General features: G+C 47.4%; 2 protein-coding genes across 17 annotated transcripts in view; one reads left to right on the top strand and one right to left on the bottom strand.

Annotated features, from left to right (window-relative positions):
- The window catches only part of ADAMTS9 (ADAM metallopeptidase with thrombospondin type 1 motif 9), a 174,978-nt gene extending 152,532 nt beyond the window's left edge, over positions 1 to 22,446 (bottom strand). For 3 of the 5 annotated variants that reach the window (XM_079114347.1, XM_079114349.1, XM_079114346.1), the window contains exons 1-3: positions 20,743 to 22,445; positions 19,763 to 20,163; positions 14,548 to 14,710 (exon numbers count right to left, since the gene is read on the bottom strand). In XM_079114347.1, the coding sequence (XP_078970473.1) occupies positions 14,548 to 14,710; positions 19,763 to 20,163; positions 20,743 to 20,857 (679 nt within the window). In that variant the 5' untranslated portion in view covers positions 20,858 to 22,445. Of the gene's footprint in view, positions 1 to 11,269; positions 11,688 to 14,547; positions 14,711 to 19,762; positions 20,164 to 20,742 lie in introns of those variants that run through there. The other 2 variants (XM_079114348.1, XM_079114350.1) reach the window with 2 other exon arrangements.
- The window catches only part of LOC306646050 (uncharacterized protein), a 242,773-nt gene continuing 236,141 nt past the window's right edge, over positions 16,958 to 23,589 (top strand). For 6 of the 12 annotated variants that reach the window (XR_013759798.1, XR_013759799.1, XR_013759800.1 and 3 more), the window contains exon 1: positions 16,973 to 18,522. Coding sequence is in view for 1 of the 12 variants with exons in the window: in XM_079114475.1 (XP_078970601.1) it covers positions 18,454 to 18,522 (69 nt within the window). In the remaining 11 variants the exon portion in view is untranslated. Of the gene's footprint in view, positions 18,523 to 23,589 lie in introns of all 12 variants that reach the window. The other 6 variants (XR_013759795.1, XR_013759796.1, XR_013759797.1 and 3 more) reach the window with 4 other exon arrangements.

The following is a 23,589-nucleotide window of genomic DNA, read 5'->3' on the forward strand; positions in this document are numbered from 1 at the left end:
TCTTTATAAATTACTATATTGGCATTAGGGCGCCTCAGACAAACAATTCTATTTTAGAAAGACTCTTATAATAAAGTCAGAGAAGGGAACAAAGGGAGAGACCCGGATCTACAGGGAGGCTCCCCTGGAACTTGTAATCCATTTGCAAGCCTTGCGGTTGACAGTGAGGACATGCTAGCTGAGGTGACTGAATGCAACCATCTGCCGTGCTTCTCCGATTGCTCCGGAAGCTGACAACACTGTCCTGCCTTCTGGGTCCAGTTAGATCTGAGATCTGCACTCAAGGGCAGAGGCTCAGAGGTACCTGAAGGAAGGTGTCAGGCAAGAGCCTCAGGATCTGCCTCTCGGGAAGATGAATGAAAAAGCACAATGTAGCAAGAAAAAGACAAACAATAAAACAGCCACAAACTGCCATGACTGTTTCAATAACAAAGAACAATGTGTTTCTAGAATCTGGGTGGAGAAGGAGCTAGGGGTTGGGGGATGGGTACACAGGTAGGAAACTGTGATGTGCATGAATAAAAACTCAACAAGGTTTGATTTTTTAAGGGTCCACAATCTGCCAGCTTTGGAAACAACAGTGAATCCCTGGACACTGTCTGGATTGTGTTCCCAAGTCCATTTTCCTTACCAAACTGAGCTGTGTTTAAAACAGTGACAGCCAGCAGTATGTACCCCGTATCAAGGGATCAGGCACAGTGCTGATATTTTATAATAAATAGACACCTAGGGCAGCGGCAGGTGACTTGGGGCTATGGAGAGTCCTTTTCTGTCTGGCCTGAAATTTTATGGACACAGTTTCTGTGAGGGCAGTTTATGGAACAGTTGTCCCATAAGGTATTTCCAAAAACAAATCAGCGAGGTTGGCTAAACACTCTGCACAGCATTCACATCTGGAACTTTCTCCATGCACAGGAATGTTTTAAAAGCTCTGAGAAATCTTGCAAGAAAAAAAGTTTCCATGGATTTAACTAAATGCCAAACTTTGGGGATATTTTTCTGACTGGGAGGCAGGGGCAGAGACTAAAATACCAAGGACATAGAAAAAGATGGAGAAGACTGTGCTAGTGTGCCTCCCTCGCAGGACAGAAGGCCATGCTCTTGACGGAAAACTACTGAAAAGCAACAATGGTGGTGATGACTTTGGGGCATAATAATACTGGCTAATCCGAGCATAGTGGCACACACCTGTAATCCCAGTGGCTCAGGAGGCTGAGGTTGGAGGATTGCAAGTTGGAGGCCAGCCTCAGCAACTTAGTGAGGCCCTAAGCAACTCAGCGAGACCGTGTCTCTAAATAAAATATAAAAAGGGCCGGGGGTGTGGCTCAGTGGTTAAGCGCCCCTGGGTTCAATCTCTGATACCAAAATAAATAAATTAACAACAACAACAACAATAATTGCTAAGGTCTGGGGAGAGCTTTTCTGTGTGAGGCCCTCTTCAAAGCATTGATTCTTATTTCTCCTGGAACCCTTATCTCCATATCATAAAGGAGGAAATGGAGGAATACTTGAAATAACTTGAGAAAATATTTAAAGAATATCTACTTGAAGCAACATAAAATGCAGAATGTACTCGGGCCTGTATTTCACTAAGGAACTGTTTGGTTTTGCTATTAATATCCAAATATTCTCTGGCAAATGTTCTTTTTGACTTTTTCTATCTCTGGGAGATAGAAGCAAGGGAGACCAGCCTTTTCCCAAGGGGTGGGCGGTACCTGCCTGCCCACCACCCGCCGGGACTGGGCAGCCTGCTGGCTAGGGTGCCTCTCAGGCCCCTTGGTACCTTGATAGGAAACTTCTAGACTTGTGCTTTCCAGTGGAAATAAAATGCGAGCTACACATTGAAGATAAGAAGTTCTATGAGTCACATTTTAAAAATACCAGAAGAGACAGAGGAAATAAATTTTTTAAGTGATTTTTTTAGTTGTAGCTAGACACAGTGTCTTTGTTTTACTGATTTATTTTTCTGTGGTGCTGAAGATGGAACCCAGTGCCTTACCCGTGCTAGGCGAGCGCTCTACCGCTGAGCCACCACCTCAGCCCCAGAGGAAATTAATCTTAATGACGTATTCCCTTTAACCCAATAGATCCAAAATGTTACCATCTCAACAGGCAGTACTGGCCACAGGTCAAGGACAGTGCCTTCTGGAAATCGAGTGTTTGCAGAATGAATGGAAAGGACAGGGACAGGGACCCGTAAGAGACTGGGCTCAGGAGGCAGAGGGACCTGGGTTCAAATGCCGGCTTCTCTGCATCCAGTGAGACCTCAGGCTTGAGTCCTCTGTGCCTCAGTTTCCCCATCTGTGAAATGGGTCCGATAACGAGGGGGTGGGGAGACGGAAATGGCTGAACGCACGTAAAGAGACTATGTGCGGCCGTTAGCGGTCCAGAGGGTTCCCCTGAGCACCCCTGGTAGGCTGGCTGCTGGTGACCTCGCCCCCTGCTTGACCTTCTGCTGCAGCTGTTTACAATAGTTTCTTTTCTTTTCTTTTTTGTTTCGGTACCAAGGATTGAACCTAGGGACACTTGACCACTGAGCCACATCTCCAGCTCTCCCTCTTATTTTTTTATTTAGAGACAGGGACTCACTGAGCTGCTTAGGACCTCGCTAAATTGCTGAGGCTGGCTTTGAACCCATGATCCTCCTGCCTCAGCCTCCAGAGCCACTGGGATGACAGGCACGTGCCGCCATACCCAGCATATACATGTGTTCTTATATTTTAAGATGAAAGTGAATAATGATGAAAAATGACATCCTGAGTTCCAAAAGGGACAAAATCCAACAGTCTTTCTCTTGGTTGCTGTCAGTCCCAAAAAGAGTGCTGTCCCAAAAAGAGTGCTGTGGTTTGGATGTGCTTTTTTTTCCCCCAGGGGTGCAAGTGTGGGAAGCTTGGTCAGTATGGCTGTACTTAGGTGGTGGTCCCTTTAAGAGGAGGGGCCTAGCGGGAGGTCCCTAGGTCATTGGGAGCTGCCCTCAGATCAGATGCTCCTGTCTCCTTGGGCCCTGAGTTAACTCACAAGAGCACCTTGTTTGGAAAGCCTAAACCTAAGTCCCGGATGCTTTCTAGCTTCCTCTCCTGCTTCCATCTCTGTCCCCCTGTTCCTGGGCCCCCGTCTTTCCTGGCTGTGTGCACGTGTGTGTGCAAGTGCAACCACAGGCTGCACCCTACCGTACTGGAGCTCCTCTCTCTCTTTTTTTTTTTTTTTTTTTTTTTTTTGCGGTGCTGGGGATTGAACTCAGGGCCTTGTTGCTTGCAAGGCGAGCACTCTATCAACTGAGCTATCTCCCCAGCCCGTACTGGAGCTCCTCTCATTTCATCCTTAAGCTGGAAGAGCACGTTCCTGGCATTGTCTACGGGCTGCGTGACAAAAGCCATGTTTCTGCATACCAGGTAGAAATAAAGACGGCCACATGTGTCTCCTGTGGTCCTGGACAACTGTCTGAATGACTCTTAAGCAAGCCTTTCTTATTTCCTTTCTCTGTACCTGTGTCTTGGACAAACTCTAAACTTTAATCTCTGAAACACTCTTTTTGAAGGAGATAGGGGTATCAAGGAAAGGACCCCGGGGTGCTTCACCACTGAGCCACATCCTCAGTCCTTTTCATTCTTTTGGTCTTGAAACAGGGTCTTGCTAAGTTGTTTCAGGCCTCACTAAGTTGCTGAGGCTGGCCTCCAACCTGCGATCCTCCTGCCTCAGCCTCCCTCGAATTACAGGCGTAATTACAGGCGTAATTCCATGAAAACATGAAATCTACAGTGCATGAAGTGTTTGCAGGAAAATAAGGAAGCTCTGTGTCAAAGAAGCGCCTGAGAATTTAGGAACTTTTTGAAAGGACAAGCCACAGTCCAGGAGACAATATTTACAAACTGCATATCTAATAAAGGTCAACATCCAGAATATATAAAGAGCTCTCAAAGTTCAATAATAAGAAAACAAACATCCTAGTTTGTTAAAAAGAAATGACCCGAATACTTGAACTAAAATTTCACCAAAGAAGATATAGAAATAGTAAAAAATAACTACAGGAAGAGATGTTCAACCTTAATAGTCATGAGGGAAATGCAAATTACAAGTACAATGAGACACCACTCTATGCCTATCAGAATGGCTCAAATTAAAAAAGAAATCCATGATATGCAGATGCTAACACACAATAAGGAGTGGAAGAGAATAGAAGTTCATTGGATTTGACAAAGGGGAATGAAGGGAGGGGGGATGGGAATAGGAAAGACAGTGGAATGAAGGGGACGTCACTTTCCCATGTTCACATATGAACACACAACCAGTGAAACTCCACACCATGTCCAACCACAAGAATGGGAAGTCACACTCCATGTATGTAGGATGTGTCAGAATGCACTCTACTGGGCTGGGGAGATAGCTCAGTTGGTAGAGTGCTTGCCAAGGCCCTGGGTTCGATCCCCAGCACCACAAAAAAACCCAAACGAACAAAAAAACACTCTACTGCCATGTATATCCAAGAAGAATGAATGAATCAATGAATAAATAAATAAATAAATCCATAAAATATTGACAAAACCAAGCACTGATGAGGATGCAAAAGAATTGAAAGTTTATATCCTGTTAATGGTACTGCAAAATGATATAACACTTTAAAAAATGGATCAGTAGTCCCTTGTTAAGGTAAATATACACATACCATATAACCCAGCAATCTCTCTCCTAGGTATTTACCCCACTGAAAGAATAACTTATATTCACAAAAAAAAATCTGTATGCATTATTCATAATGGCTAAAAGCTGTGCCACTCAGTTGCATGACATTAACTGTGGTATGTCCAACAATGAAATACTACTCACCAATAAAAAAAGGATGAATGACTGATACAGGCATCAATGTGGATGAACCTCAAATGCACTCTGCTTAGTGATTCTATTTCTATGATATTACAGAAAAGGTCAAACTACAGAGACCAAAAACAAACATGGGGGGATGGGTTGACTACAAAGGGCATCAGGAACCATTCTATAATTTGATTGTGATGACAGTTTGAAGACTATATGTATTTGCCAAAACTTGCAGAGCTGTACACTAGAATAGATAAATGCCATAGTATGTAAATTAGACCTTAAGAGAAAAATGGAAAGGAAATACTATGAAATACTAAGGGAAAAGAAAAAAGATTTGTTTTAAAAATCCTAGAAAAATTCTGGGAATCACTTACACCAACTTGAACTTTTCCTATATGCCAACTGCATTGTTTAAATGCCTTACTCTAATTCTAATGTCATATGAGAATTGAGGATCAATGAGAACTGGGAGTCAGTGAGGAAGAATAATTATATTAACATTTGTTTCTCATTTTATTTTGCTCCTTCTCAAAACCCATTGGCTGCATGAGCAACTACCATCACATCATGCATTCATTCGTGATCCTTTGTGTGATATTGAGAACATTTTCTATTTATTAATGATGTGCAATTATACAGAATGTCCTATTTTGGGTGGGGAGGTACCAGGGATTAAACTCAGGGGTGCTCAACCACTGAGCCACATCCCCAGCCCTTTTTATATTTTATTTAGAGACAGGGTCTCACTGAGTTGCTTAGGGCCTCACTAAGTGGCTGAGGCTGGCTTTGAACTCATGATCCTCCTGCCTCAGCCTCCAGAGCCACTGGGATTATAGGCGTCACCATGCCCCGCCCAGGATGTCCTATTAATTAAAGATGCCTAGTTATACAGAATGTCTATACAGACATGTGGTCCAGATGTAAAGAGAAAAATAGAAAACTAGCCCATAAATGGCTACAAGAGTGGCTCTGTAACAACCTGATTATCAAAAAGAGCCAAATTCTGATGTATAGAAAGTCGTAAATTTTGAATGTCAACTGTCTGATAAAAATAGCATTTTATTAAGTGAGGGGGCTAATCTCTTTGCATATGAGGGACTCAAGAGATTTTCTTCCTTCAAAATCATGGGTCATTCAAGTGAATCTCACTTTAACCTCTAAAACCTCCTGTTGCCGGGTGCAGTGGCGCATGCCTGTTATCCCAGCAGCTCAGGAGGCTGAGGCAGGAGGATCAAGAGTTCAAAGCCAGCCTCAGCAAAAGGGAGGCCCTAGGCAACTCTGGGAGACCATGTCTCTAAATAAAATACAAAATAGGGCTGGGATGTGGCTTAGGGGTCGAGTGTCCCCGAGTTCCATCCCCAATAATCCCCACACCAAAAATCCTAAAACTAAGACTAGAAGAAAAATGGCAATTTTAACAATAGCAAAGATAACAACAAAGCAAAAAGCTACTTAGGAGCCTAGTACCAAATGCAACATGCAGACTCCCTTTAGATTGCCACCTAACCAAATGGCTGCCAGAAAAGTATTGGGGGACAAGGAAGAAAACTTTAATATAGAGACTACCTAACTGATATGGAGGAATTTTTCAAAGATGTATATTGGGATATTTCAAGATGAACGGTCATATTTTGGGTTTTCTTTAAAATATTCCAGAAGGTGGTGCACACCTGTCATTCCAGCAGCTTGGGAGACTGAGGCAGGAGGATCCCAAGTTCAAGGCCAGCCTCAGCAATTTATCAAGGACCTGAGCAACTGCCTTAAAAATAAAAAGGACTGGGGATGTGGCTCAGTGGTAAAGTGCCTCTGGGTTCAATCCCTTATACCAAAAAGGTAAACAACTAAATAACTAAATAAAATGGCACTAAAAAATAAAAATAAAAATAAAAAATTTTAAAAAGATATTCTAGGAAATAAAAGAAGACAAATTGAAAAAAAATCTTAGTCATTGTTAAATGATGCATTTAGGTGATTCATTTAACGCTGGCCTCTGCTTTGCTTGTGCAAAGAAAATATCCATAATAAAATGTCTGTATAAAAACAAGAGAAGGGCTGGGGAGATAGCTCAGCTGGTAGAGCGCTGGTCTCGAAAGCACAAGGCCCTGGGTTTGATCCCCAGCACCGCAAAAAAAAAAAAACAAGAGAAAAGAAAAAAAAAAACAATGAATAAATAAGAGCAAATGAAAGCAGAAATCATTCCCATATTACAAGTCTCTGTTTTACTTTCCTTGAATTATCTTTTTTTTTTTTTAATGGTACTGTAAATATCAGTGTTTGTTAAAAAAAAATAGGAAAGCAGTATTTAATATAAATGCTCTGAAGATCAAGCTGAGGAAATGAAGCTCCAGAATTCAATTACTGGAAACAAGAGCTTTCTAATAACTTAGGATGCCTTCCCAAGGTCACTGTGTACAGTGTTTGTTAGACAGAAAGTCATAGAAGAATATTTTAAAAATCATAAAACTTAAAAAAATCATAAAAAGCTGATGAGGGTGAAACAGGGGTAAATGAACAATCGACTCCGAACAATCGCTCCACCTGGGACCAGCTCTCTTTCGCACCGCGGGCTCAGTGCTGAGTGGCTGCATCTGCAGCTGGCTGGCTTCCAGGCTGGGGTCAAGTTCACGGCCGCCTCGCTTTCCAGCCCGGCATAACCTGAGTCACTTTCCTCCCTGGGAGTGGCTTCCGGAGTCAGAGCAGGATTCCCCGGGCTCCCAGGTGGCAGCACCTGGCTTCCTTGGTGTCTGCTGCTCTCACCTTCGCAGGGCGGGAATCCTGAGGGCAAAGGACCTGGGGTGACAGTGGGTGCCATGGGGGGGGGGGGGCAGCCTGGCTCCTGGGACTGCCATTGTCACCAGGTGCCCCAGAGTCCGTCACACACAGCACCCCCAGGGGGGCTCCTGGCTCTGTCGCTCGCTCCCCTCGGGCCCACAACTGGCAGAGCGGCTAATCTAATCAGTCACCCGGTGCTGAATCACGCACGGCCCCTGGAGGTTAATGGGTAACGAGCAGACGCTCCCACAGGGGCCTGCGGGAGACACGGGCCTCCTGGAGGCCTCACGTCTTGGTGGGAATTTCAAGTGCCAGCCGCCCTCCTCCTCCGACCAAATCAAATTCCAGGCAGGCACTTAAAAACTGGAAGGAATTCATGCACATGCAGGCGGATCCACAAAAGGGACAGGCCAGAAAGACCCTCTCAGTGAACCAGGGGTGATAAGAAAATGGTATGTGCATGAGATTTGTGACCCGGGATAAGCCAACTCGGTGGACTTCTCTGTGCCTCAGTTTCCCCATCTGCAGAATGGAGCAGAGGTGAGGATTAGGATGGACAAAGCTTAGGAAGTTCTTGGAATCGTGTCTGCTACACAATACCTGCTCAATGAAAGTTGGCCATTACCAGCTCACCCAGGGGTCAGGAATGAGATGGAAAGTCCAAGAAGATGTTCTGAAAACTTAAGTTACAGATTTCCAGATGGCAGCTTCCATTGTGTTCACTGCGGTTCTGCCCACAGCATAGCACACTGAAAATGGATTTAGATTCACAGCTTGGGCCCACTGGCCTACCAGCTGTGTGACACTGGACAAGTTACTTAACCTCTCAGCTATAAGGTTTTCCCACCTGTAAAACAGGAGAAATACTCCCTGTCCTATAGTGTCTGTGAACACATTCCATATGATAACACACGTAGCATAGGGACCTTGCACGCACCAGAACCCAGCAAAGATGGCGTCAATGATCTTGAGTCTCTCAGCCTTTATGTCTGTACCCTGGAGAGCCCAGTCAGGAAGCGAGGGCACATTCCAATGGAGATGAACAGAATCCTCAGTGCCTCATGGAGACTAAACAGTCAGGAGCCCAAAAGCCAGGCGTGGTGGCGCATACCTGTAATCTCAGTGGCTCGGGAGGCTGAGGCAGGAGGATTCCAAGTTCAAAGCCAGCCTCAGCAACTTAGCGAGGCCCTAAGCAACTCAGTGAGACCCTGTCTCTAAACAAAATATTTTTTAAAAAGGGTTGGGGATGTTGCTCAGTGGTTAAGCACCCCGATCTCTAGTACCAAAAAAGAAAAAGAATGTAAAACTTAAAAAGTCAAGATTGCCTATGATCCTGGCAATAAGAAATAATCACTGTTAATATTTTTATGCCTCTGCTTCAGTGTTTTGTTGATGCAGGCACATATACACATATCTTAACTCCTGTTTTTTAGGTACCCGTGACTAAACCCAGGGGCACTTAACCACTGAGCCACATCCACAGCCCTTTTTACTATTTTATTTAGAGACAGGTTTTCGCTGAGTTGCTCAGGGCCTTGCAAAGTTGCTGAGAACTTTGAACTTGCAATCCTCCTGCCTCAGCCTCCGCAGCCACTGGAATTATATATATATAGGTGTGCACCACCATGCCCTGCATATCTTAACATTTTTAAAAAATGAGATATATATACTACCTCATCACCTGCTTGTTCAATTAACATGAACATTCTTATCTGTAAACATCAATCTATGCCATCATTTTTAATGGCTACAGAGAAATCCACCTTCTGCACACACGATTTACTCATCTATGCTCCTCCTGAGGGGTACTTGGGTTTTTTTTCTATTCTCTTGCTATAAGAGTATAGTATTGGCACAATGGAATATTACTGAGCCATAAATAAGAATGAAATTGTGGCATTTGCCAGTAAATGAATGGAACTGAATGCTACGTGAAATAAGCCGATCCCCAAAACTCAAAGGCCAAATGTTTTCTCTGATATGCAGATGCTAACACACAATAAGGAGTGGGGAGGGCAGAATAGAAGTTCATTGGATGAGACAAAGGGGAATGAAGGAAAGGGAGGGGGATGGGAACAGGAAAGACAGTGGAATGAAGGGGACGTCACTTTCCTATGTTTATATGAACACACGACCAGTGAGACTCCACACCACTTCCCAGAAGGGAAAGTCACACTCCATGTATGTAGGATGTGTCAAAACACACTCTACTGTATATCTAAAAAGAATAAAAAATTAAAAATAAAAAAGTATGGTGGTGGGCATCACTTATAACTTCTTGGACACAAGTGTCCAGTGACTTTCTTAGAAACGGCCCTGGGAGGCCAAGGAACATATCATTCTTAAATCCCACAGGATTTAAGAGATGGGGAGATGAAGGAAGAATCTCAGGAACAGAAAAACACTGTCCCACAGGCCAAGCCAACAGAGTGGCCTTCAGTGGGCACCCTCCTTCTCACCCACCCAGGGAGCCTGCACCCGTTACGTACTAGAACAACTTCTAAAGCCTCCTGGGAGAAGTTCAGGGTCACACCGAGACAGAATTTGGGGTTTCATCCGAAAGGAAGCAATGAGAAGCGGCGGCAGAAGGTCCTCCTCTCCTGAGGCCTCCCCAACCCGTCCCTGTTCCCCAGGCGCCTGTGGCTGGCAGGCAGCGAGCAAGGACTTGACAGAAGACCTGCTGTCCAGGGCCACTGCGGTCACAAGGGCCTGGCATAGGGAGCGTGGGCCGGACCCCCAGGAATTTACCAACAGAACACAAAGACAAATAAGTACGGGCATGACCGAGGGGCCCAAATGCACACAGACCCAACCAATGACAGAGGTGGTCTGGAGGGGGAGCCGCTGACCACCAGGAACTTTCACTTTCGAGAGAAGCTGCGCTAGGGACAGACAAAAGGCACTTTCAGACCTGTGGCCAGCAAGTCCCATAAGCCTCTGGTGGCCTCTCCCGCCAAGCTGCTAGCTGGGTAGGCCCAAGTGCCCTGCCCTACATGGATCCCTGTAATCTAGCAACTCAAGGGTGACACCGAGCTCAGCGGGGGAACTCTGGGGCACCACTCCAAGACTTGGGCTAGGGAAAGTTCTACCACCAGGTCCCTATGTAGGATCACTCCTGGAAACGGGAAGGGACCTCACAGCTGAGTCTCAGTTTCCTGAACTGTTCAGAACTAGAGTACTGGACTCCACCTGCCCACTAAGGCTTCCTCCATCTCAAATGCTGCATCATCCCGTAAGGCACTGAAGGCATCCGAGAAGGTCAAGTCCAGAGAAGGCAGTCAGCAGGTGACAGGGATCACAGCCTCAGAGCCAGCTTCTGCAGAGACTCTCAGATTGAGCTAAATGTCTGAATCACTTGGAAAATTCAGGAAGGCCCCATTTTCCTGTGAGATGTGTTTGTTTTTAAAGAATCTGCAATTGGGGGCTGGGGAGATAGCTCAGTCGGTAGAGTGCTTGCCTTGTAAGCACAAGGCCCTGGGTTCGATCCCCAGCACCCAAAAAAAAAAAAAGAATCTGCATTTGTGTGAGGCTCCCAGGGGGACTCTGGAGATTTAATGGAAGTTACCAATTCCTGCTCTTGGCTGAAACTGGATGATTGACATCGGTGGGCAGCCATTTTCCTCTCTGGCAAGAAGGACCACTCCCACCCCAGATCTAGGTTCACTTCCTAGGCAAGAGCTACCTGGTTTCGGAGATTTCCATGACCTGCGGGTCCGTCCCTCTAATGGTGCTTGTGAATTGGGCCAGAGTTCAAGGTTCTTTCCAACTGTTCTGAGCCTCCTGCCTCTGAATTCAAAGAAGGGGTGCAGAAGCAGCTGGAAGAGAGAAACCAGAGTGGCCAAGTCCAGCAGCAGCCTTTGCAAGAGCCAGTCGACCTGCTGGGCTCCTGATCCATCACACAGGGTGAAGGAAGGGCGCGCCATATTAGTCACTGGCGAGGAAACTGGACTTCAGCATTGGGGGCTGGGGGTGTGGCTCGCTGGTAGAGCGCTCGCCTAGCAGGCGTGAAGCACTGGGTTCCATACTCAGCACCACATTAAATAAATAAAGGTATGATGTCTACAACTAAAAATTTTAAAAATATATATATTAAAAAAAAACTGGGAGCTGGGGCTGGGGCTCAGTGATAGAGCGCTTGCCTAGCATGTGTAAGGCCCTGGGTTCAATCCTCAGCACCCCATAAAAATAAAATACAGGTATTGTGTCCACCTACAACTAAAAAAATATAAGTATTTGAAAAGATTGGTATTGGTGACTGGGAAAATGTTACATACAGCCCCGATAGCAATGATGATTAGATCACAAATAAGCTTTTGTGGAAAAAATAAGGCATCTTCCATTGATAGTTCTCAATCTTTACTCTTAAAATTCTCTCTTCTCTGTGTTTTTAACATGACTTGATAATAACTTGTCCTCTGGCCCAGAAAATCAAATGTCCACTAACTTGGGTAATTCGTTTAAAAATAAATAAATAAATAAATAAATGAATCGAGTGTTTCCTGTAATGGCAATGCTGAGACTCTCTCCCCAGCCAGCTTCCCTTTGCCACAGGTCTCCAGTCCAGCCAGAATGGCTCTTGGACTGAGAGATCAGGAGACTTTTCTTGAGGACTGGGTGTGAGATGCTGGCAGTTACTGCATCGCTGTAAGCCTCAGATACATTGAGAACAGAATGGTACCTGTCTCATAAATTTGTGGTAAAGATGAATGAAATAGTACAGATAATACACTTCACAGTGCCCACAGTAATTTTTTAAAATGTTGGTTTGTAGCCATGTTTGGGCAGAACAGCACAAAATGTTCAAAAAGCTAATCAGTGCAATATTATTTCAGTGTCTTTTGAAAATGTGATGAAGAAAGGAGAAGAATCACGTTTTTTCCTTTCTATCACATGCTACATGTACATTTATGTGCACATTTAAAATGTGTACTGGTGCTGGGCGCGGTGGCGCATGCGCGTCATCCCAGCCAGAGGATCAAGAGCTCAAAGCCAGCCTCAGCAAATTGCAAGGCCCTGAGCAACTCAGTGAGACCCGGTCTCTAAATAAAACACAAAAAGGGCTGGGGATGTGGCTCAGTGGTTAAGCACCCCTGGGTTCAATCCCTGGTTACCGGCCCCCCCCCCAAAAAAAAAAGTGTAGTTGTGAATATGAATTTGGGAAGCATAAAAAGTGAAGGTCAATGGTCTTAGTAGTATAGCCTAAAAAATAAACAGTGACAAATGTCTTGACCTTTGAACTTGCTGGTGGCTAGCAGTCTTGACCTGAGCTCCTGAGACTATGATTTATGAGTATATCTACCCAATCTCAACTGATCGTGGCTCCTGAAAGTGTGTGACAGAAGACTTCAGTTCCAGCCATCCAGCCTGGGTTGTAAGAACACAGATCTGGACACAATTAAGCCACAAAGCCTATGATACCACACTGTAAGTTGGTGGTTGATGCTATCTTTAATTAAAGGATCACTTTAGAAATACTACTTCCAAGAGGGAAGAGGACACCAGATGCCATCACCAGGGAACAACCTGATACAGCAGAAGATGAAGAAAGCAATTGTGTGAGAAGCATTTGAAGAAACTCCCTGTTGGTCTAGAAGTTTTGTTTTCTTTGCACATAGGACGAAGACTCTGAATGGCTATTTAATTTGTTGATGTAATTTTTTTTTTTTTTTTTTTTGTACCAGGGATTGAACCCAGAAGCACTTCACCACTGAGAAGCCACATCCCCAGTCCTTTTTATGCTTTATTTTCAGTCAGGGTCTCTCTCAGTTGCTCAGGGCTTCGCTAAGTGGCTGAGGCTGGCTTTGAATTTGAGATCCTCCTGCCTCGGCCTCCTGAGCTGCTGGGACTGCAGGCATGCCCCACCATGCCAGGCTTATTGATGCCATTTTTAAAGAAAAAGAAGTAGGAAGAAAAATATAGTTTTACAAACAGAAAGTCTGCCTACATTTTTAAAAGATTTTAACAAGCATCTTAAAACACAGGTCCAAGCTGAGGGATGAATTCTTTTTTGTTGTTTTTTTCTTGGGGTGGGGGGGACTGGGAATTGAACTCAGGGGCGCTTAACCACTGAGCCACACCCCCAGCCCTTTTTATATTTTATTTAGAGACAGGGTCTCGCTGAGTTGCTTAGGGTCTTGCTAAGTTGCTGAGGCTGGCTTTGAACTCAAGATCCTCCTGCCTCTGTCTCCCAAGCTACTGGGATTACAGGTGTGCACCACCAAGCCTGCCCAGCTTGTGGGATGATCTCTAATTATAAGCTCTACTAAGGAGAAAGCAACCGGGCTTGGGAGACAGTGACCGGTTGCTGTAGGTCTGCAGATGGAAGAACAGGGACCAGCATCAGCTTTCCAAGGTGTCTGCAATGACATATCCCTGACAGGTCAGTAAGCAGCCTGAGACAATCTGGTTAGAATGTAAGAAAATCTAGCAGGTCCACTCCTGCATTTCCTGAAACCACAGGACATTACCAAAACTGAAGTTGGTAGGAAAATTCCTGATAAACACAGAAATGTTTGCAAATTCCATTTATGAGACAATTCTTGTAACCCTATGTGGTAAGAAACCCAGAAAAACAAAGTCACTAGAAAACACCAAGAAAACAGAAGCAATTACTGATGAAGCATACCGGCTTCAAAAAACTACTCAAGTTGAGCCCTAAAAATTAGCAACTTCCGACAGAACAAGCGGCTCTGCCTATAGAGGAACTGGAATCACAGCCCCATTAATCTGAATCCTCACTTTGTCAAGTTTTAGCTGTGCAACCTTTAAAAAGTCACAAAACCTCTCTGTCGTTGCCATATCTCTGTGGGGCCAAGGGGTATACCTACCTCACAGGAGGACTCAATAAAAGACAATGATACAGTTGTGCTTTGCAAACTGCAAGAGAGCTACATCCTTGAGGTCTGGCTAATGAACCCATCTCACAGAGTTGGCACCTTTGCTTAAGCAAGAAGGAAATACCTGAGGTGTCACACGCATGACTTCCTGTTGAGGGCTCCCTCTGGGGGCTGCTGCGCCTATAAATAATGTGGGGCTTGTTTTGCTCCTCTTCGTCCTCTTGTTCATCCACGGATAATAGTGGTTCAATAAAATAATCCCCATCATGGGACTGAAATGTGCCCAGCTGCAAACGAAGAGAGATGAGAAGGTGATTTAGTGAGATTCAGCCAACGGAAGCAGGGGTGGGGGGCTGGGGGAGAAAACATGGAACAATTCCAAGTACAGACAGGGTCATTCTATTCAATCCCTTTCCCTCTTGGGCACCTCTGCCCATAGGGAAATTGGAGTCACTGTTTATGCTGAAAATACTGTAGCACGTAGGGAGAAGCGAGTTATTTTCACCCTCTGCCAGATTGGTACCTTCTTTTTAGGTACCAGCGATTGAACTCAGGGGCACTTAACCACTGAGCCACATCCCCAGCCCTTTTTTCTATTTTATTTAGAGACAGGGTCTCACTGAGTTGCTTAGGACCTCCCTAAGTTGCTGAGGCTGGCTTTGAACTCGCGATCCTCCTGCCTCAGCCTCCACGGAGCTGCTGAGATTCAAGGCGTGCACCACTGTGCCCAGCGGGTGAGTTTCTTAACTGCGCTGAGATAGAGATTATTTTGTTTGTCAGGTGGAGATAAAGATGCTTTCTGTGACAGACCATTGTGCAGATTAAGTGAGAGAATGTAAATAAAGTGCTCAGCCAAGTGCCTGACACCTGGGAAGGGCCTAGAACTCACGAGGGATTTCTGGTGCGGCTGGTGTTACAAGCTAACAACCAGGATCCACCTGGCTCCTAGCTGGCCATGCTAAGCATCTGGAGAAAGGCCATTCTTTCTACTTCCCTCTCCCCACATACCTGCAAGTGTTGCAAATTGGTCCAAGGTACCTCAAACCTGGACTACCCAAACCAAGCGTTTTTGAGAACAGGGACCAGGGCTCCTCGCCATGTCAGTGGGTGGCATCTAAGAAACCAAGCCTATCTCCACTGCCCTGTTTTCCACACCACAAAATCATCATCAGGCTTCTGTCCTTCCCTGGGCACAAGAGAAATGACTGTCCCCGAAGACCAGCAGCAGCATCCACATCATCTGCAGCTTGTTAGAAATGCAAATAATTGTGTTCCATCCCAAATCTGATCTACTGCATCCAAGTCTCTGGGACAGGGCCTAGGAACCAGAATCTTAATGAGCTCCTAGGGCATTCTAATATATGATAAGGCATGAGAAGCACCAGGCCCCAGACCAGGCAATATCAGAATTGCCTGGAAAGTTTTTTGTTGTTGTTGTTGTTGTTGTTGTTTTTTAATTAGATTTGGAGCATCATCTGTCTTTATAGATTTCAAATTCGCAGGGGTGGGATCCAGAATCCATATTCTTGGTGGGTTTCTGTTGTTGTTTTTGGTACCAGGGATCGAACTCAGGAGCTCTTAACTACTAAGCCACATCCCCAGCCCCTTTCTGTATTTTCTTGAGACAGGGTTTTGCCAAGTTGCTTAGGGCCTCATTAAGCTGCTGAGGCTGGCTTTGGACTTTCAATCCTCCTGCCTCAGCCTCCCAAGCTGCTGGGGTTACAGGCGTGCACTGCCGTGCCAGGCCAGACAAAATCTATATTCTGAAAATAGTTTTCCACATGATTCAGGAGGCACGGGTGTAAGGAGAAGAGACAGTTCTATCATCTGAGAGAAAGAGTGGCCGGTTACCAGAGAAGAGGCTTTTGAACACATTTCATTTCACAAAAGCACCTGCCTGTTGTCAATGTATAACTACGGTGCCCTCGGAGCCCAAATCAGGTAGATTCACGGACATGTGAAATCTATAAGAGACACAAATACTGAGAAGACATCTGGGAAGGCATCTGGTGAAGTTGTGCCACCTGCGATTGGTTTATGGGGAAACCAAGGCACAGTAAGGAAGTGAACTGTTCAAAGTTCCCCTTCGGCGGTGCAGAAGCAGCTGGACTGTGCTAGTGTTAAGTCTAGAACTGAGAATTCTGACTTAAGTCCGGTTGTTGTTGTTGTTGTTGTTGTTGTTTTAAAATAAAGAATGCTGGAGTCCCCCTGAAGAGCAGACTTAGTCTCTGGCTCCTAGTTCAGACCACAGAGCAGAAAGACAGAAGTGGAGTTCCAACTCTGCCTTGGGCAAGACATCACGTCAAATCCTCAGAGTCCTCAGCAGTAAAATGGGATTTTTGAGCACTATCATTTTAAGGCTCTGGATCAAACGATGTGTATAATCCAGTGCTTGTTATAGTGCTAGGATAACAGGCTCTGTGCACGACAATAATATAGTACCAAATTTAATTTTGCCATTGATTCACAAATAGTTACCTTTTCTCGGTTAGGGGAGCCTTTTTTCAAATGTACCTATTAAGTACACACAAGATTCAAGGACCCAATATTGGAGAGGAAAGAATTGATGGTGATGCTGCTGCTAAGGTGAAAGCAATGGAATATGTGCAATGGGGAATTTCAACACAGGGGAAAACACAGCAAGCATCACAGTAGAGAGACAGCCAAGTGGACCGGAGAGATGCTATCTGTCTGCAGGGCTATGGAAAGGTCTCCCTGGGAAGGAGATGTACTTGATACTTTAAAAGAAGAATATGTTTTGGGCATGGGAAGCTGCATGAGGGGATTCACAAATGAGCATAAAGTAGATTGCCTGAAATAGAGGATTTCAGGAGAAAAACTTGAGTTCGAGATGACTGTGAGTGGAATGAGCGGATGCAATGTAAATGGTCTTAACTGCTCAGCAAAGGAGTTTATTATGGTGGTTCACTAGGCCATCGGGAGCTATGCAAAGTACCTGAGCAAAGTGGTGATAAGTGCTTGTGCTTAGTCATTCATTCATGTGTTAGTGACCTGTGGGGGCAGGAATTGAGAGAAAAGTCTGGAAGAGAAGCAGCCTGGTAGAGGCAATAGTCCTAATGTGAGAGAGGGGTGGAGAAAGAGGGAGAGAGAGGAGGAGAGAAGAAGAGAAGAGAATGAAAAGAGAATAAGGAGGGATTTCACACGTGAGCAAAACACCTGAGCTGGGATTCCGGAAACTCTTAACTGAGTGGGGAGAGGCACCACCCACTCTAAGGAGTGAAGGATTTCCTGGGCAAAGCATTTGGAACTTGATAATTCGAAGTCTACAAAAATGCTAAGAAGTCTCAGGAGGAAATAAAAATTCCAGAAGGAGCACAGAGGGGCCGGGGTGTTGGAGCTGGATTAAGGACTGGAGATACAACGAGCCCGTGCACCTATCTTCAAGATACTGGCAGACCCTAAACGAGGCAGACGACAAATTAATTGCAATATAAATGTGGTGACCACTGCCGAGGCAGTAGCTTCGGTTCTCGGCTCCCCAAAAGACCACGTGTGTTACCACCTAAAACTACCAATGGAAATTAAGGTTCTGCGCAGCAAAACGTCTAAACAACTGCTGGGGCCACTGGGATCCAGCGGGGGGTGGAGGCGGGGAGAGAGGAGGAGTAAAGAGTGTTTACAAACTTGACGTACACACGCAGCTCTGTCCTCGGGGTCCTGGAATCCGAGGTCACTACCTTGAAATCCCAGGGCGCTGGTGCTCTCTGGGTCAGACGCCTGACTTCCCGCCCACCTAAGCCATCACCTTGTAAAGACCCGAAGGATTCTACGGTCCAGGCCCCGGGTCTTGGGGCAGCGATGACTCACTCACCGCAGCACCCCTCCCCCCACTCCCCAGCCAAACTGCGGTCTCCGCCTACCCGCAAACCATCTCCACGACGCGCTTTGGGCGCTGCGACTCCCGGCGTTTTGCTGGGGGTGGGCAGGGGTTCAGCCCCTTCCCCACATCCCCGGGGGCGGGACCTTTCCCCTCCCACTGGAGCCCTCCCTTGTGAGGAGGAGGAGAAGGATGCGACATCAGATCCGGAGCTTAAGACCCACGACCCGCAGCGCGCGACGGGGCTGCCGAGCGCCCTGGGTGAGTACTTAAGCCCCCACTTAGCAGAGATGATGGGGGGAGAGTGGGTGCGCAGGGAAAAAGTAAACACATCATAGACACAGGGTTTCATACCCAAGTGAGCGTACAACGCCACGCCGGGAGCTCGCAGAGCCTGCCCCGGGAAAGTTTCTGCGTCATACGCGCGTGGCAGAAACGCACGTCGCTTGGGAAAGTCAAGGATCATCCTGGCTGCGGCCAGAAGCGTACATCGGGTCCTCAGATGGCGTGGGAAGAGGGAGAGGATGTCCTATAGACCTAGTGGAGGGTAAATGGGCTGGGGGCGGGGGCCTGAAAGCAAGGGGGGGGGGGCGGGTATCAACTTGGATCCCCTGCTAAGCGCGTATCTGGCAGCTCCGGGAGGTGGACGTCCCGTCCACCTCCCTAGGGAAACCTGTGCTGTGGATCCCTTCTCCCTACTCCCAGGAACCACCACGGGTTCCAGAAGAACCGACATCACGTTCGGGCAGTCTCTCTTAAACTCTCTCCCAATAATTCCTGCGTCGCGGGCCACCCCGCCAGCAGGGTGCAGAGTCGGACTGCGCTGCACCCCCACTCACAGCTTCCACCCTAAACCGCAGAGTCCGAAGCAAGCCCCGCCCTCTCCCCGCCCCCAGAGCCCTTGGCCCGCCCTTCCGTTCCTGGGACGCGACCTGCTCCCTGTCATTCCGGTTGGGTTTCAGGATCCTTCGCGCGTGATAAAAGGCCCCCAGAGAATCCGGGGAGTCCAGATTACGCGCCTCAGTCCCCAAAACACACAGAAGGAATTCCCAGTACCGGTGGCTGAGAATTGTCAGTCCACAGCCCTGACTCAGGACGCGCCAATGAGGAGTCGGGTCCGCCCTGCGCTCAGCTGCTCCGCTCCCGGGCAGCCAAGTTTGTTGCAACAAACCTCAACTCCAGCAACTTTCTCCGAGTTTGGAAACCGACTTCCAGGCCTGCCTTGCAGCGTTGGGCAACGCACAGCTGAGCCGAATCCGGCCCCTAGAAAGCCCCTAAACATCCATCAGCTTCTGAGGGCGGGTGCGCGCGTTCCTTGGGAGTGTAAGTGCACGCACAGTTAGCAGCCCCCAGACCCTAGGACTCCAACGAGTTTCTGGCTGCTATTTAAGGCCAGAGTGGAGACTCGGTGCAGTGAGCGTCTCCAGGCCCGAGAGCAATTAAGTCTTAAAGAAGCCGGAGAGCCGCGGGAGGGCAGGGCAGGGGGCACGCGCCCACTTACCATTCCCGAGCAGAGACTGATGACCGCCGCGTGCTCGGACTTGGTATTGACATGGCCTTTGTAGAAACAGTGTTTGAGTTCTGCTTCCTCTTCGGAATAAAACTTGGTCTGGTTCACCCCGGGCGCCCCGAGGAGGGTGACAGTGAACTGTGGAGCGATAAATCCGGCATGGGCGGTGAGATTAAATAGAAACTGCTGGCCGAAGGCGGAGAGGCGGTAATGCGCCTGGGAGGAGGTAGAGGAGGAAGAGGAGGAGGCGAAGGCATGCCAGGGGTCAGAGGCAGAGTTAATGCTCCGTCGCCTTCTTTTGAAGTGCACGTTCGTTGGAAAGGGTTCTCCGAGAGCGTTCACTCGGACGGGAGAGGCGATTTCGTATTCGCTCAGGGTCTCTAATAATTTCACTGCAGAGAGAAGCAGAGGTAGGTGTATGAGCCCATAGTTCATTTTTCCCGCAAGTTTTCATTTCAAAGGAAGATGGGGACTTTGTCCTAACTTATTTTCTAGTTCATCTGACTCGACCCTTTCATCCTTTATCATTGGACAAATATTTGCTGAGCACCTACTATGGAACAGTAACAGTCAAGAGCTACGCTGGGCGCAGAGGATACAAGCACTGGAAGTCAGACAATGAACAAGTCAAGATACATAAGATAATTTCAGATCCTGATAAATACTTTGAATAAAATAAAACGTGCGCTATCTGGTGACCCCAGTTACTTAGTAACTTTAATTTGGGGCTTGGGTTGGGGAAGGTGAAAGATCAGGCTAGAAGCAAGGGTGGGGGGTAAGTAAATTCGTTTCAAGTGTGTCCCTAACAATTGGCTGGGGATGATCCAGAGAAGGAGAGGTTCCAAAGCGGGAGGTAGTTCTTTCTAGGAAAAGGAGAGGCCTCCGCTGCGGGGTGCCCCCCGCCCGGGAGCGAGTTCAGGGAGGCAGAGACTGGGCCAAAGGGGGGTCCCAGGGGGCAGAGCCTCGTTTACCTTGCCTCGGGTGCAGCCTGTCCTTGCGCACGGCCGCCGCGGCGTCTGGGCTCCCCATCTCGGCCAGGTCCCGCACCAGGAGCGTTAGCAGTGTGGCCCAGGATACAAACTGCATGGTGCTCCCCACCCCTCCCCCCTACCCCCACCCCCTCCCTCCTGCCCGCCTAGGCTGCGGCGGCGACGCGAGGCAGCAGCCGTGGAGAGCGCGCGGAGCCCGGCGCGGCCGCCAACTTTTGACTTTAGGAGTCGCTGAGGTCGTGCGGTGAGGGTCCCGTCTGCGCTCGGCTGAGCAACGCTGCCGCCTGCCGAGAGCTGAGCCGCTCGGGCCGCAGGAGGAGCCGGAGGAGCAGGAGGAGGAGGAGGACTGGGGCTCGGCTGCTCGGCCGCATAATGTCCAGCGAGCGGGCGGAGAAGGCGCGGGACGTGCGCTCCGAGGCGCCGGGCGCCCTGTGCTGGCGCGGATAGCCGAGCGGCTTCTTGAATGGGGGCCGGGGGCGGGGGCCGGGTCCTCCGCCGCTCAAATACCCCCGTGCACGCCTCTAGGAGGAGCAGAGGGGAGGAGGAAGCCAGGCGAGCGCGGCCCGCCTCCTTCCAGACCGTGTCCCCTCCTCGGCCCGTGCGCGACTCGCCGCCAGAGAGAGAGACCCCTCAGGCCACAACAGGCGAGGGCCAGAGGCGCCAGCCGCGCTTGGCCCGTCGGTCGCGGTCCGCGCCACCTCCCTGAGATGGGTTTTCTGAGACTCCCTGTCCTGAGGAACGAGAGCAGAGAAAGTTCTCTGCCTTTCCTGACGCGCAGCCCCCCCCCCCCCCAACGCCCCAACCCGGGTCTCTCCTCCTCTGTCCCTCTCCGTCCTCCTCCCTTCAGAGTCTCTCGGGACTCAGACTCAGACCCCGGTCCCCCCACCCCGGGTCTGTCTTCTCCCCTTGCGCTGTGCCCCGATTTCCCGTATTTCTCCCTTTCCTGCCCCCTTTCTCTCTTCTGTCCCGTCTCTTTCCCCCAGTCCTCTTTTTTGGGTTTCTTCTAAGTGAAAGTAACCCGGCGCCAGGATGCCTTCGCGTCCTACGCTTTCTCGCTGGCGACGCGATCTGGCACCTGAGCTCCTCTCGCCATTTAATCGCCCCGAGTCAAGAGTTTTAAAGACAGGGTTCTCATTGCTGCTAATCGAGCTGTGTTCCAAATCCGCGATCCCTTGGAAGTTTCGCAACATTTTGAAACTGCTTTCTCCCAACTTCTGCCCTTATCCCGAGAGGGTCTATAGATTCCTGTGGGTCCCCAGCCCAAAAAAGGTTAGGAACGGCTCCGGGCAGCGAAAGGGGGCGGGGACTTTGGCGCCCCCAACTACCCCGGGGTTTAGAGAGGGGAGGGAAGAGGGAGGGACCCAGTGCGAAGTCGTGGATCCCTAGGGGAAGCACCAGTAGCTGGAAGGATTTCTCATCCACTTCCGCTGCCTCTTAGCAGAGATGCGTGGAGCCGCTCCGTGCAGGCTCTTCCAGCTACACCCCCTCCGCCTTGGGATGCACTTTTGAAAGTCAGAAATTATGCCGGGGGGTGGGGGGCGGGAGGCGGAGAAAAGAAGAGAAAGATAATTGTTTAATCCTGGGTGGTTCAAAAGCACTTTTTCCTTCAGCTCTCAGGAAGAGAGGATGTGCTGATTTTAAGAGAATGGAAATGGCAATTTTGGTGAAAGATTTGATATAAATACATATTAAAATGTATTTTTATATATTCTAAACATGTGTATATATACACATATATACATATACATACATGTGTGTATATGTGTATATATACACATATATAAATGTATACATATGTGTGTGTGTATATATATATATATATATATATATGTTTTCCCAAGTGCCCTAGAACGGGGTTCTCTGTTATTTGGTAGTCTACCACTCAGGACAAAATACCAACGATTTGGCACCAAAAACCAATATGCTAGAAATATTAATTCTGGAAACATTAATACTTGGGTTTGTCCAGATAGAGAGGAAAATGACTTGGCCAAACTGGAATTTCCTAAATTGTTAATCCAAATTGGTTAACGTTGCCACGGTGTATTACTGGAATCTCGTAATGGGTATATACTATATAAAGATGAAAACGTGGTAGTATCTGTAATGCACACAGATTTTTAAAGAATGGAGTTTTTTTTTTTTTCTTTGCACATTTTTTTATTGGTGTGTTATAGTTGTACATAATGGTGGGATTTGTTGTTAGGAATAATAGTCCACGCACCCAATTTAACAATGTGCTTTGGCCCTCACCAGCCCCCTCCCCCATCCCCCTCCTCCCACCCTCTGGTCCCTTTCCTCTACTGATCTCCCTTTGATTTCCATGAGATTCCTGGCCCCCACCTTTCTTTTCCTTTTTCCTTTCTATTTTCCACATCTGAGAGAAAAAGTACCTTGACCTTCTCAGTTGGGCCTATTTTGCTTAATATGATAGTCTCAATTCCATCTGTTTTCCTGCAAATGACATAATTTCATTTTTCTTTATGGCTGAATATAATTATTGTGTGTATATATACCACATTTTCTTTTTCCATTTGTGTTGATGGACACCCAGGCTGGTTCCATAGTTTGGCTACTGTGAATTGTGTTGCTGTAAACATGAGTGTCCTTGTGCCACTGTAGTTTGAGGACTTTAATGCTTTAGGATAAATACGAAGGACTGATACGTGGGTCATATGGTGGGCCCAGGCCAACTCTTGTGAGGGATCGCCATGCTGGTTTCCACAGTGGTTGACAATCCCAACAACAGTAAAAGTGATTTAAAGGATGGCATTTAAATCTTGAATGTTCAAAACAATTCACTAAAGTGTAGTTCTGCTTTCATTATGT

The sequence above is a fragment of the Sciurus vulgaris genome (genome assembly GCF_902686455.1).
Source record: "Sciurus vulgaris genome assembly, chromosome: 16".
NCBI classification, from domain to species: domain Eukaryota; kingdom Metazoa; phylum Chordata; class Mammalia; order Rodentia; family Sciuridae; genus Sciurus; species Sciurus vulgaris.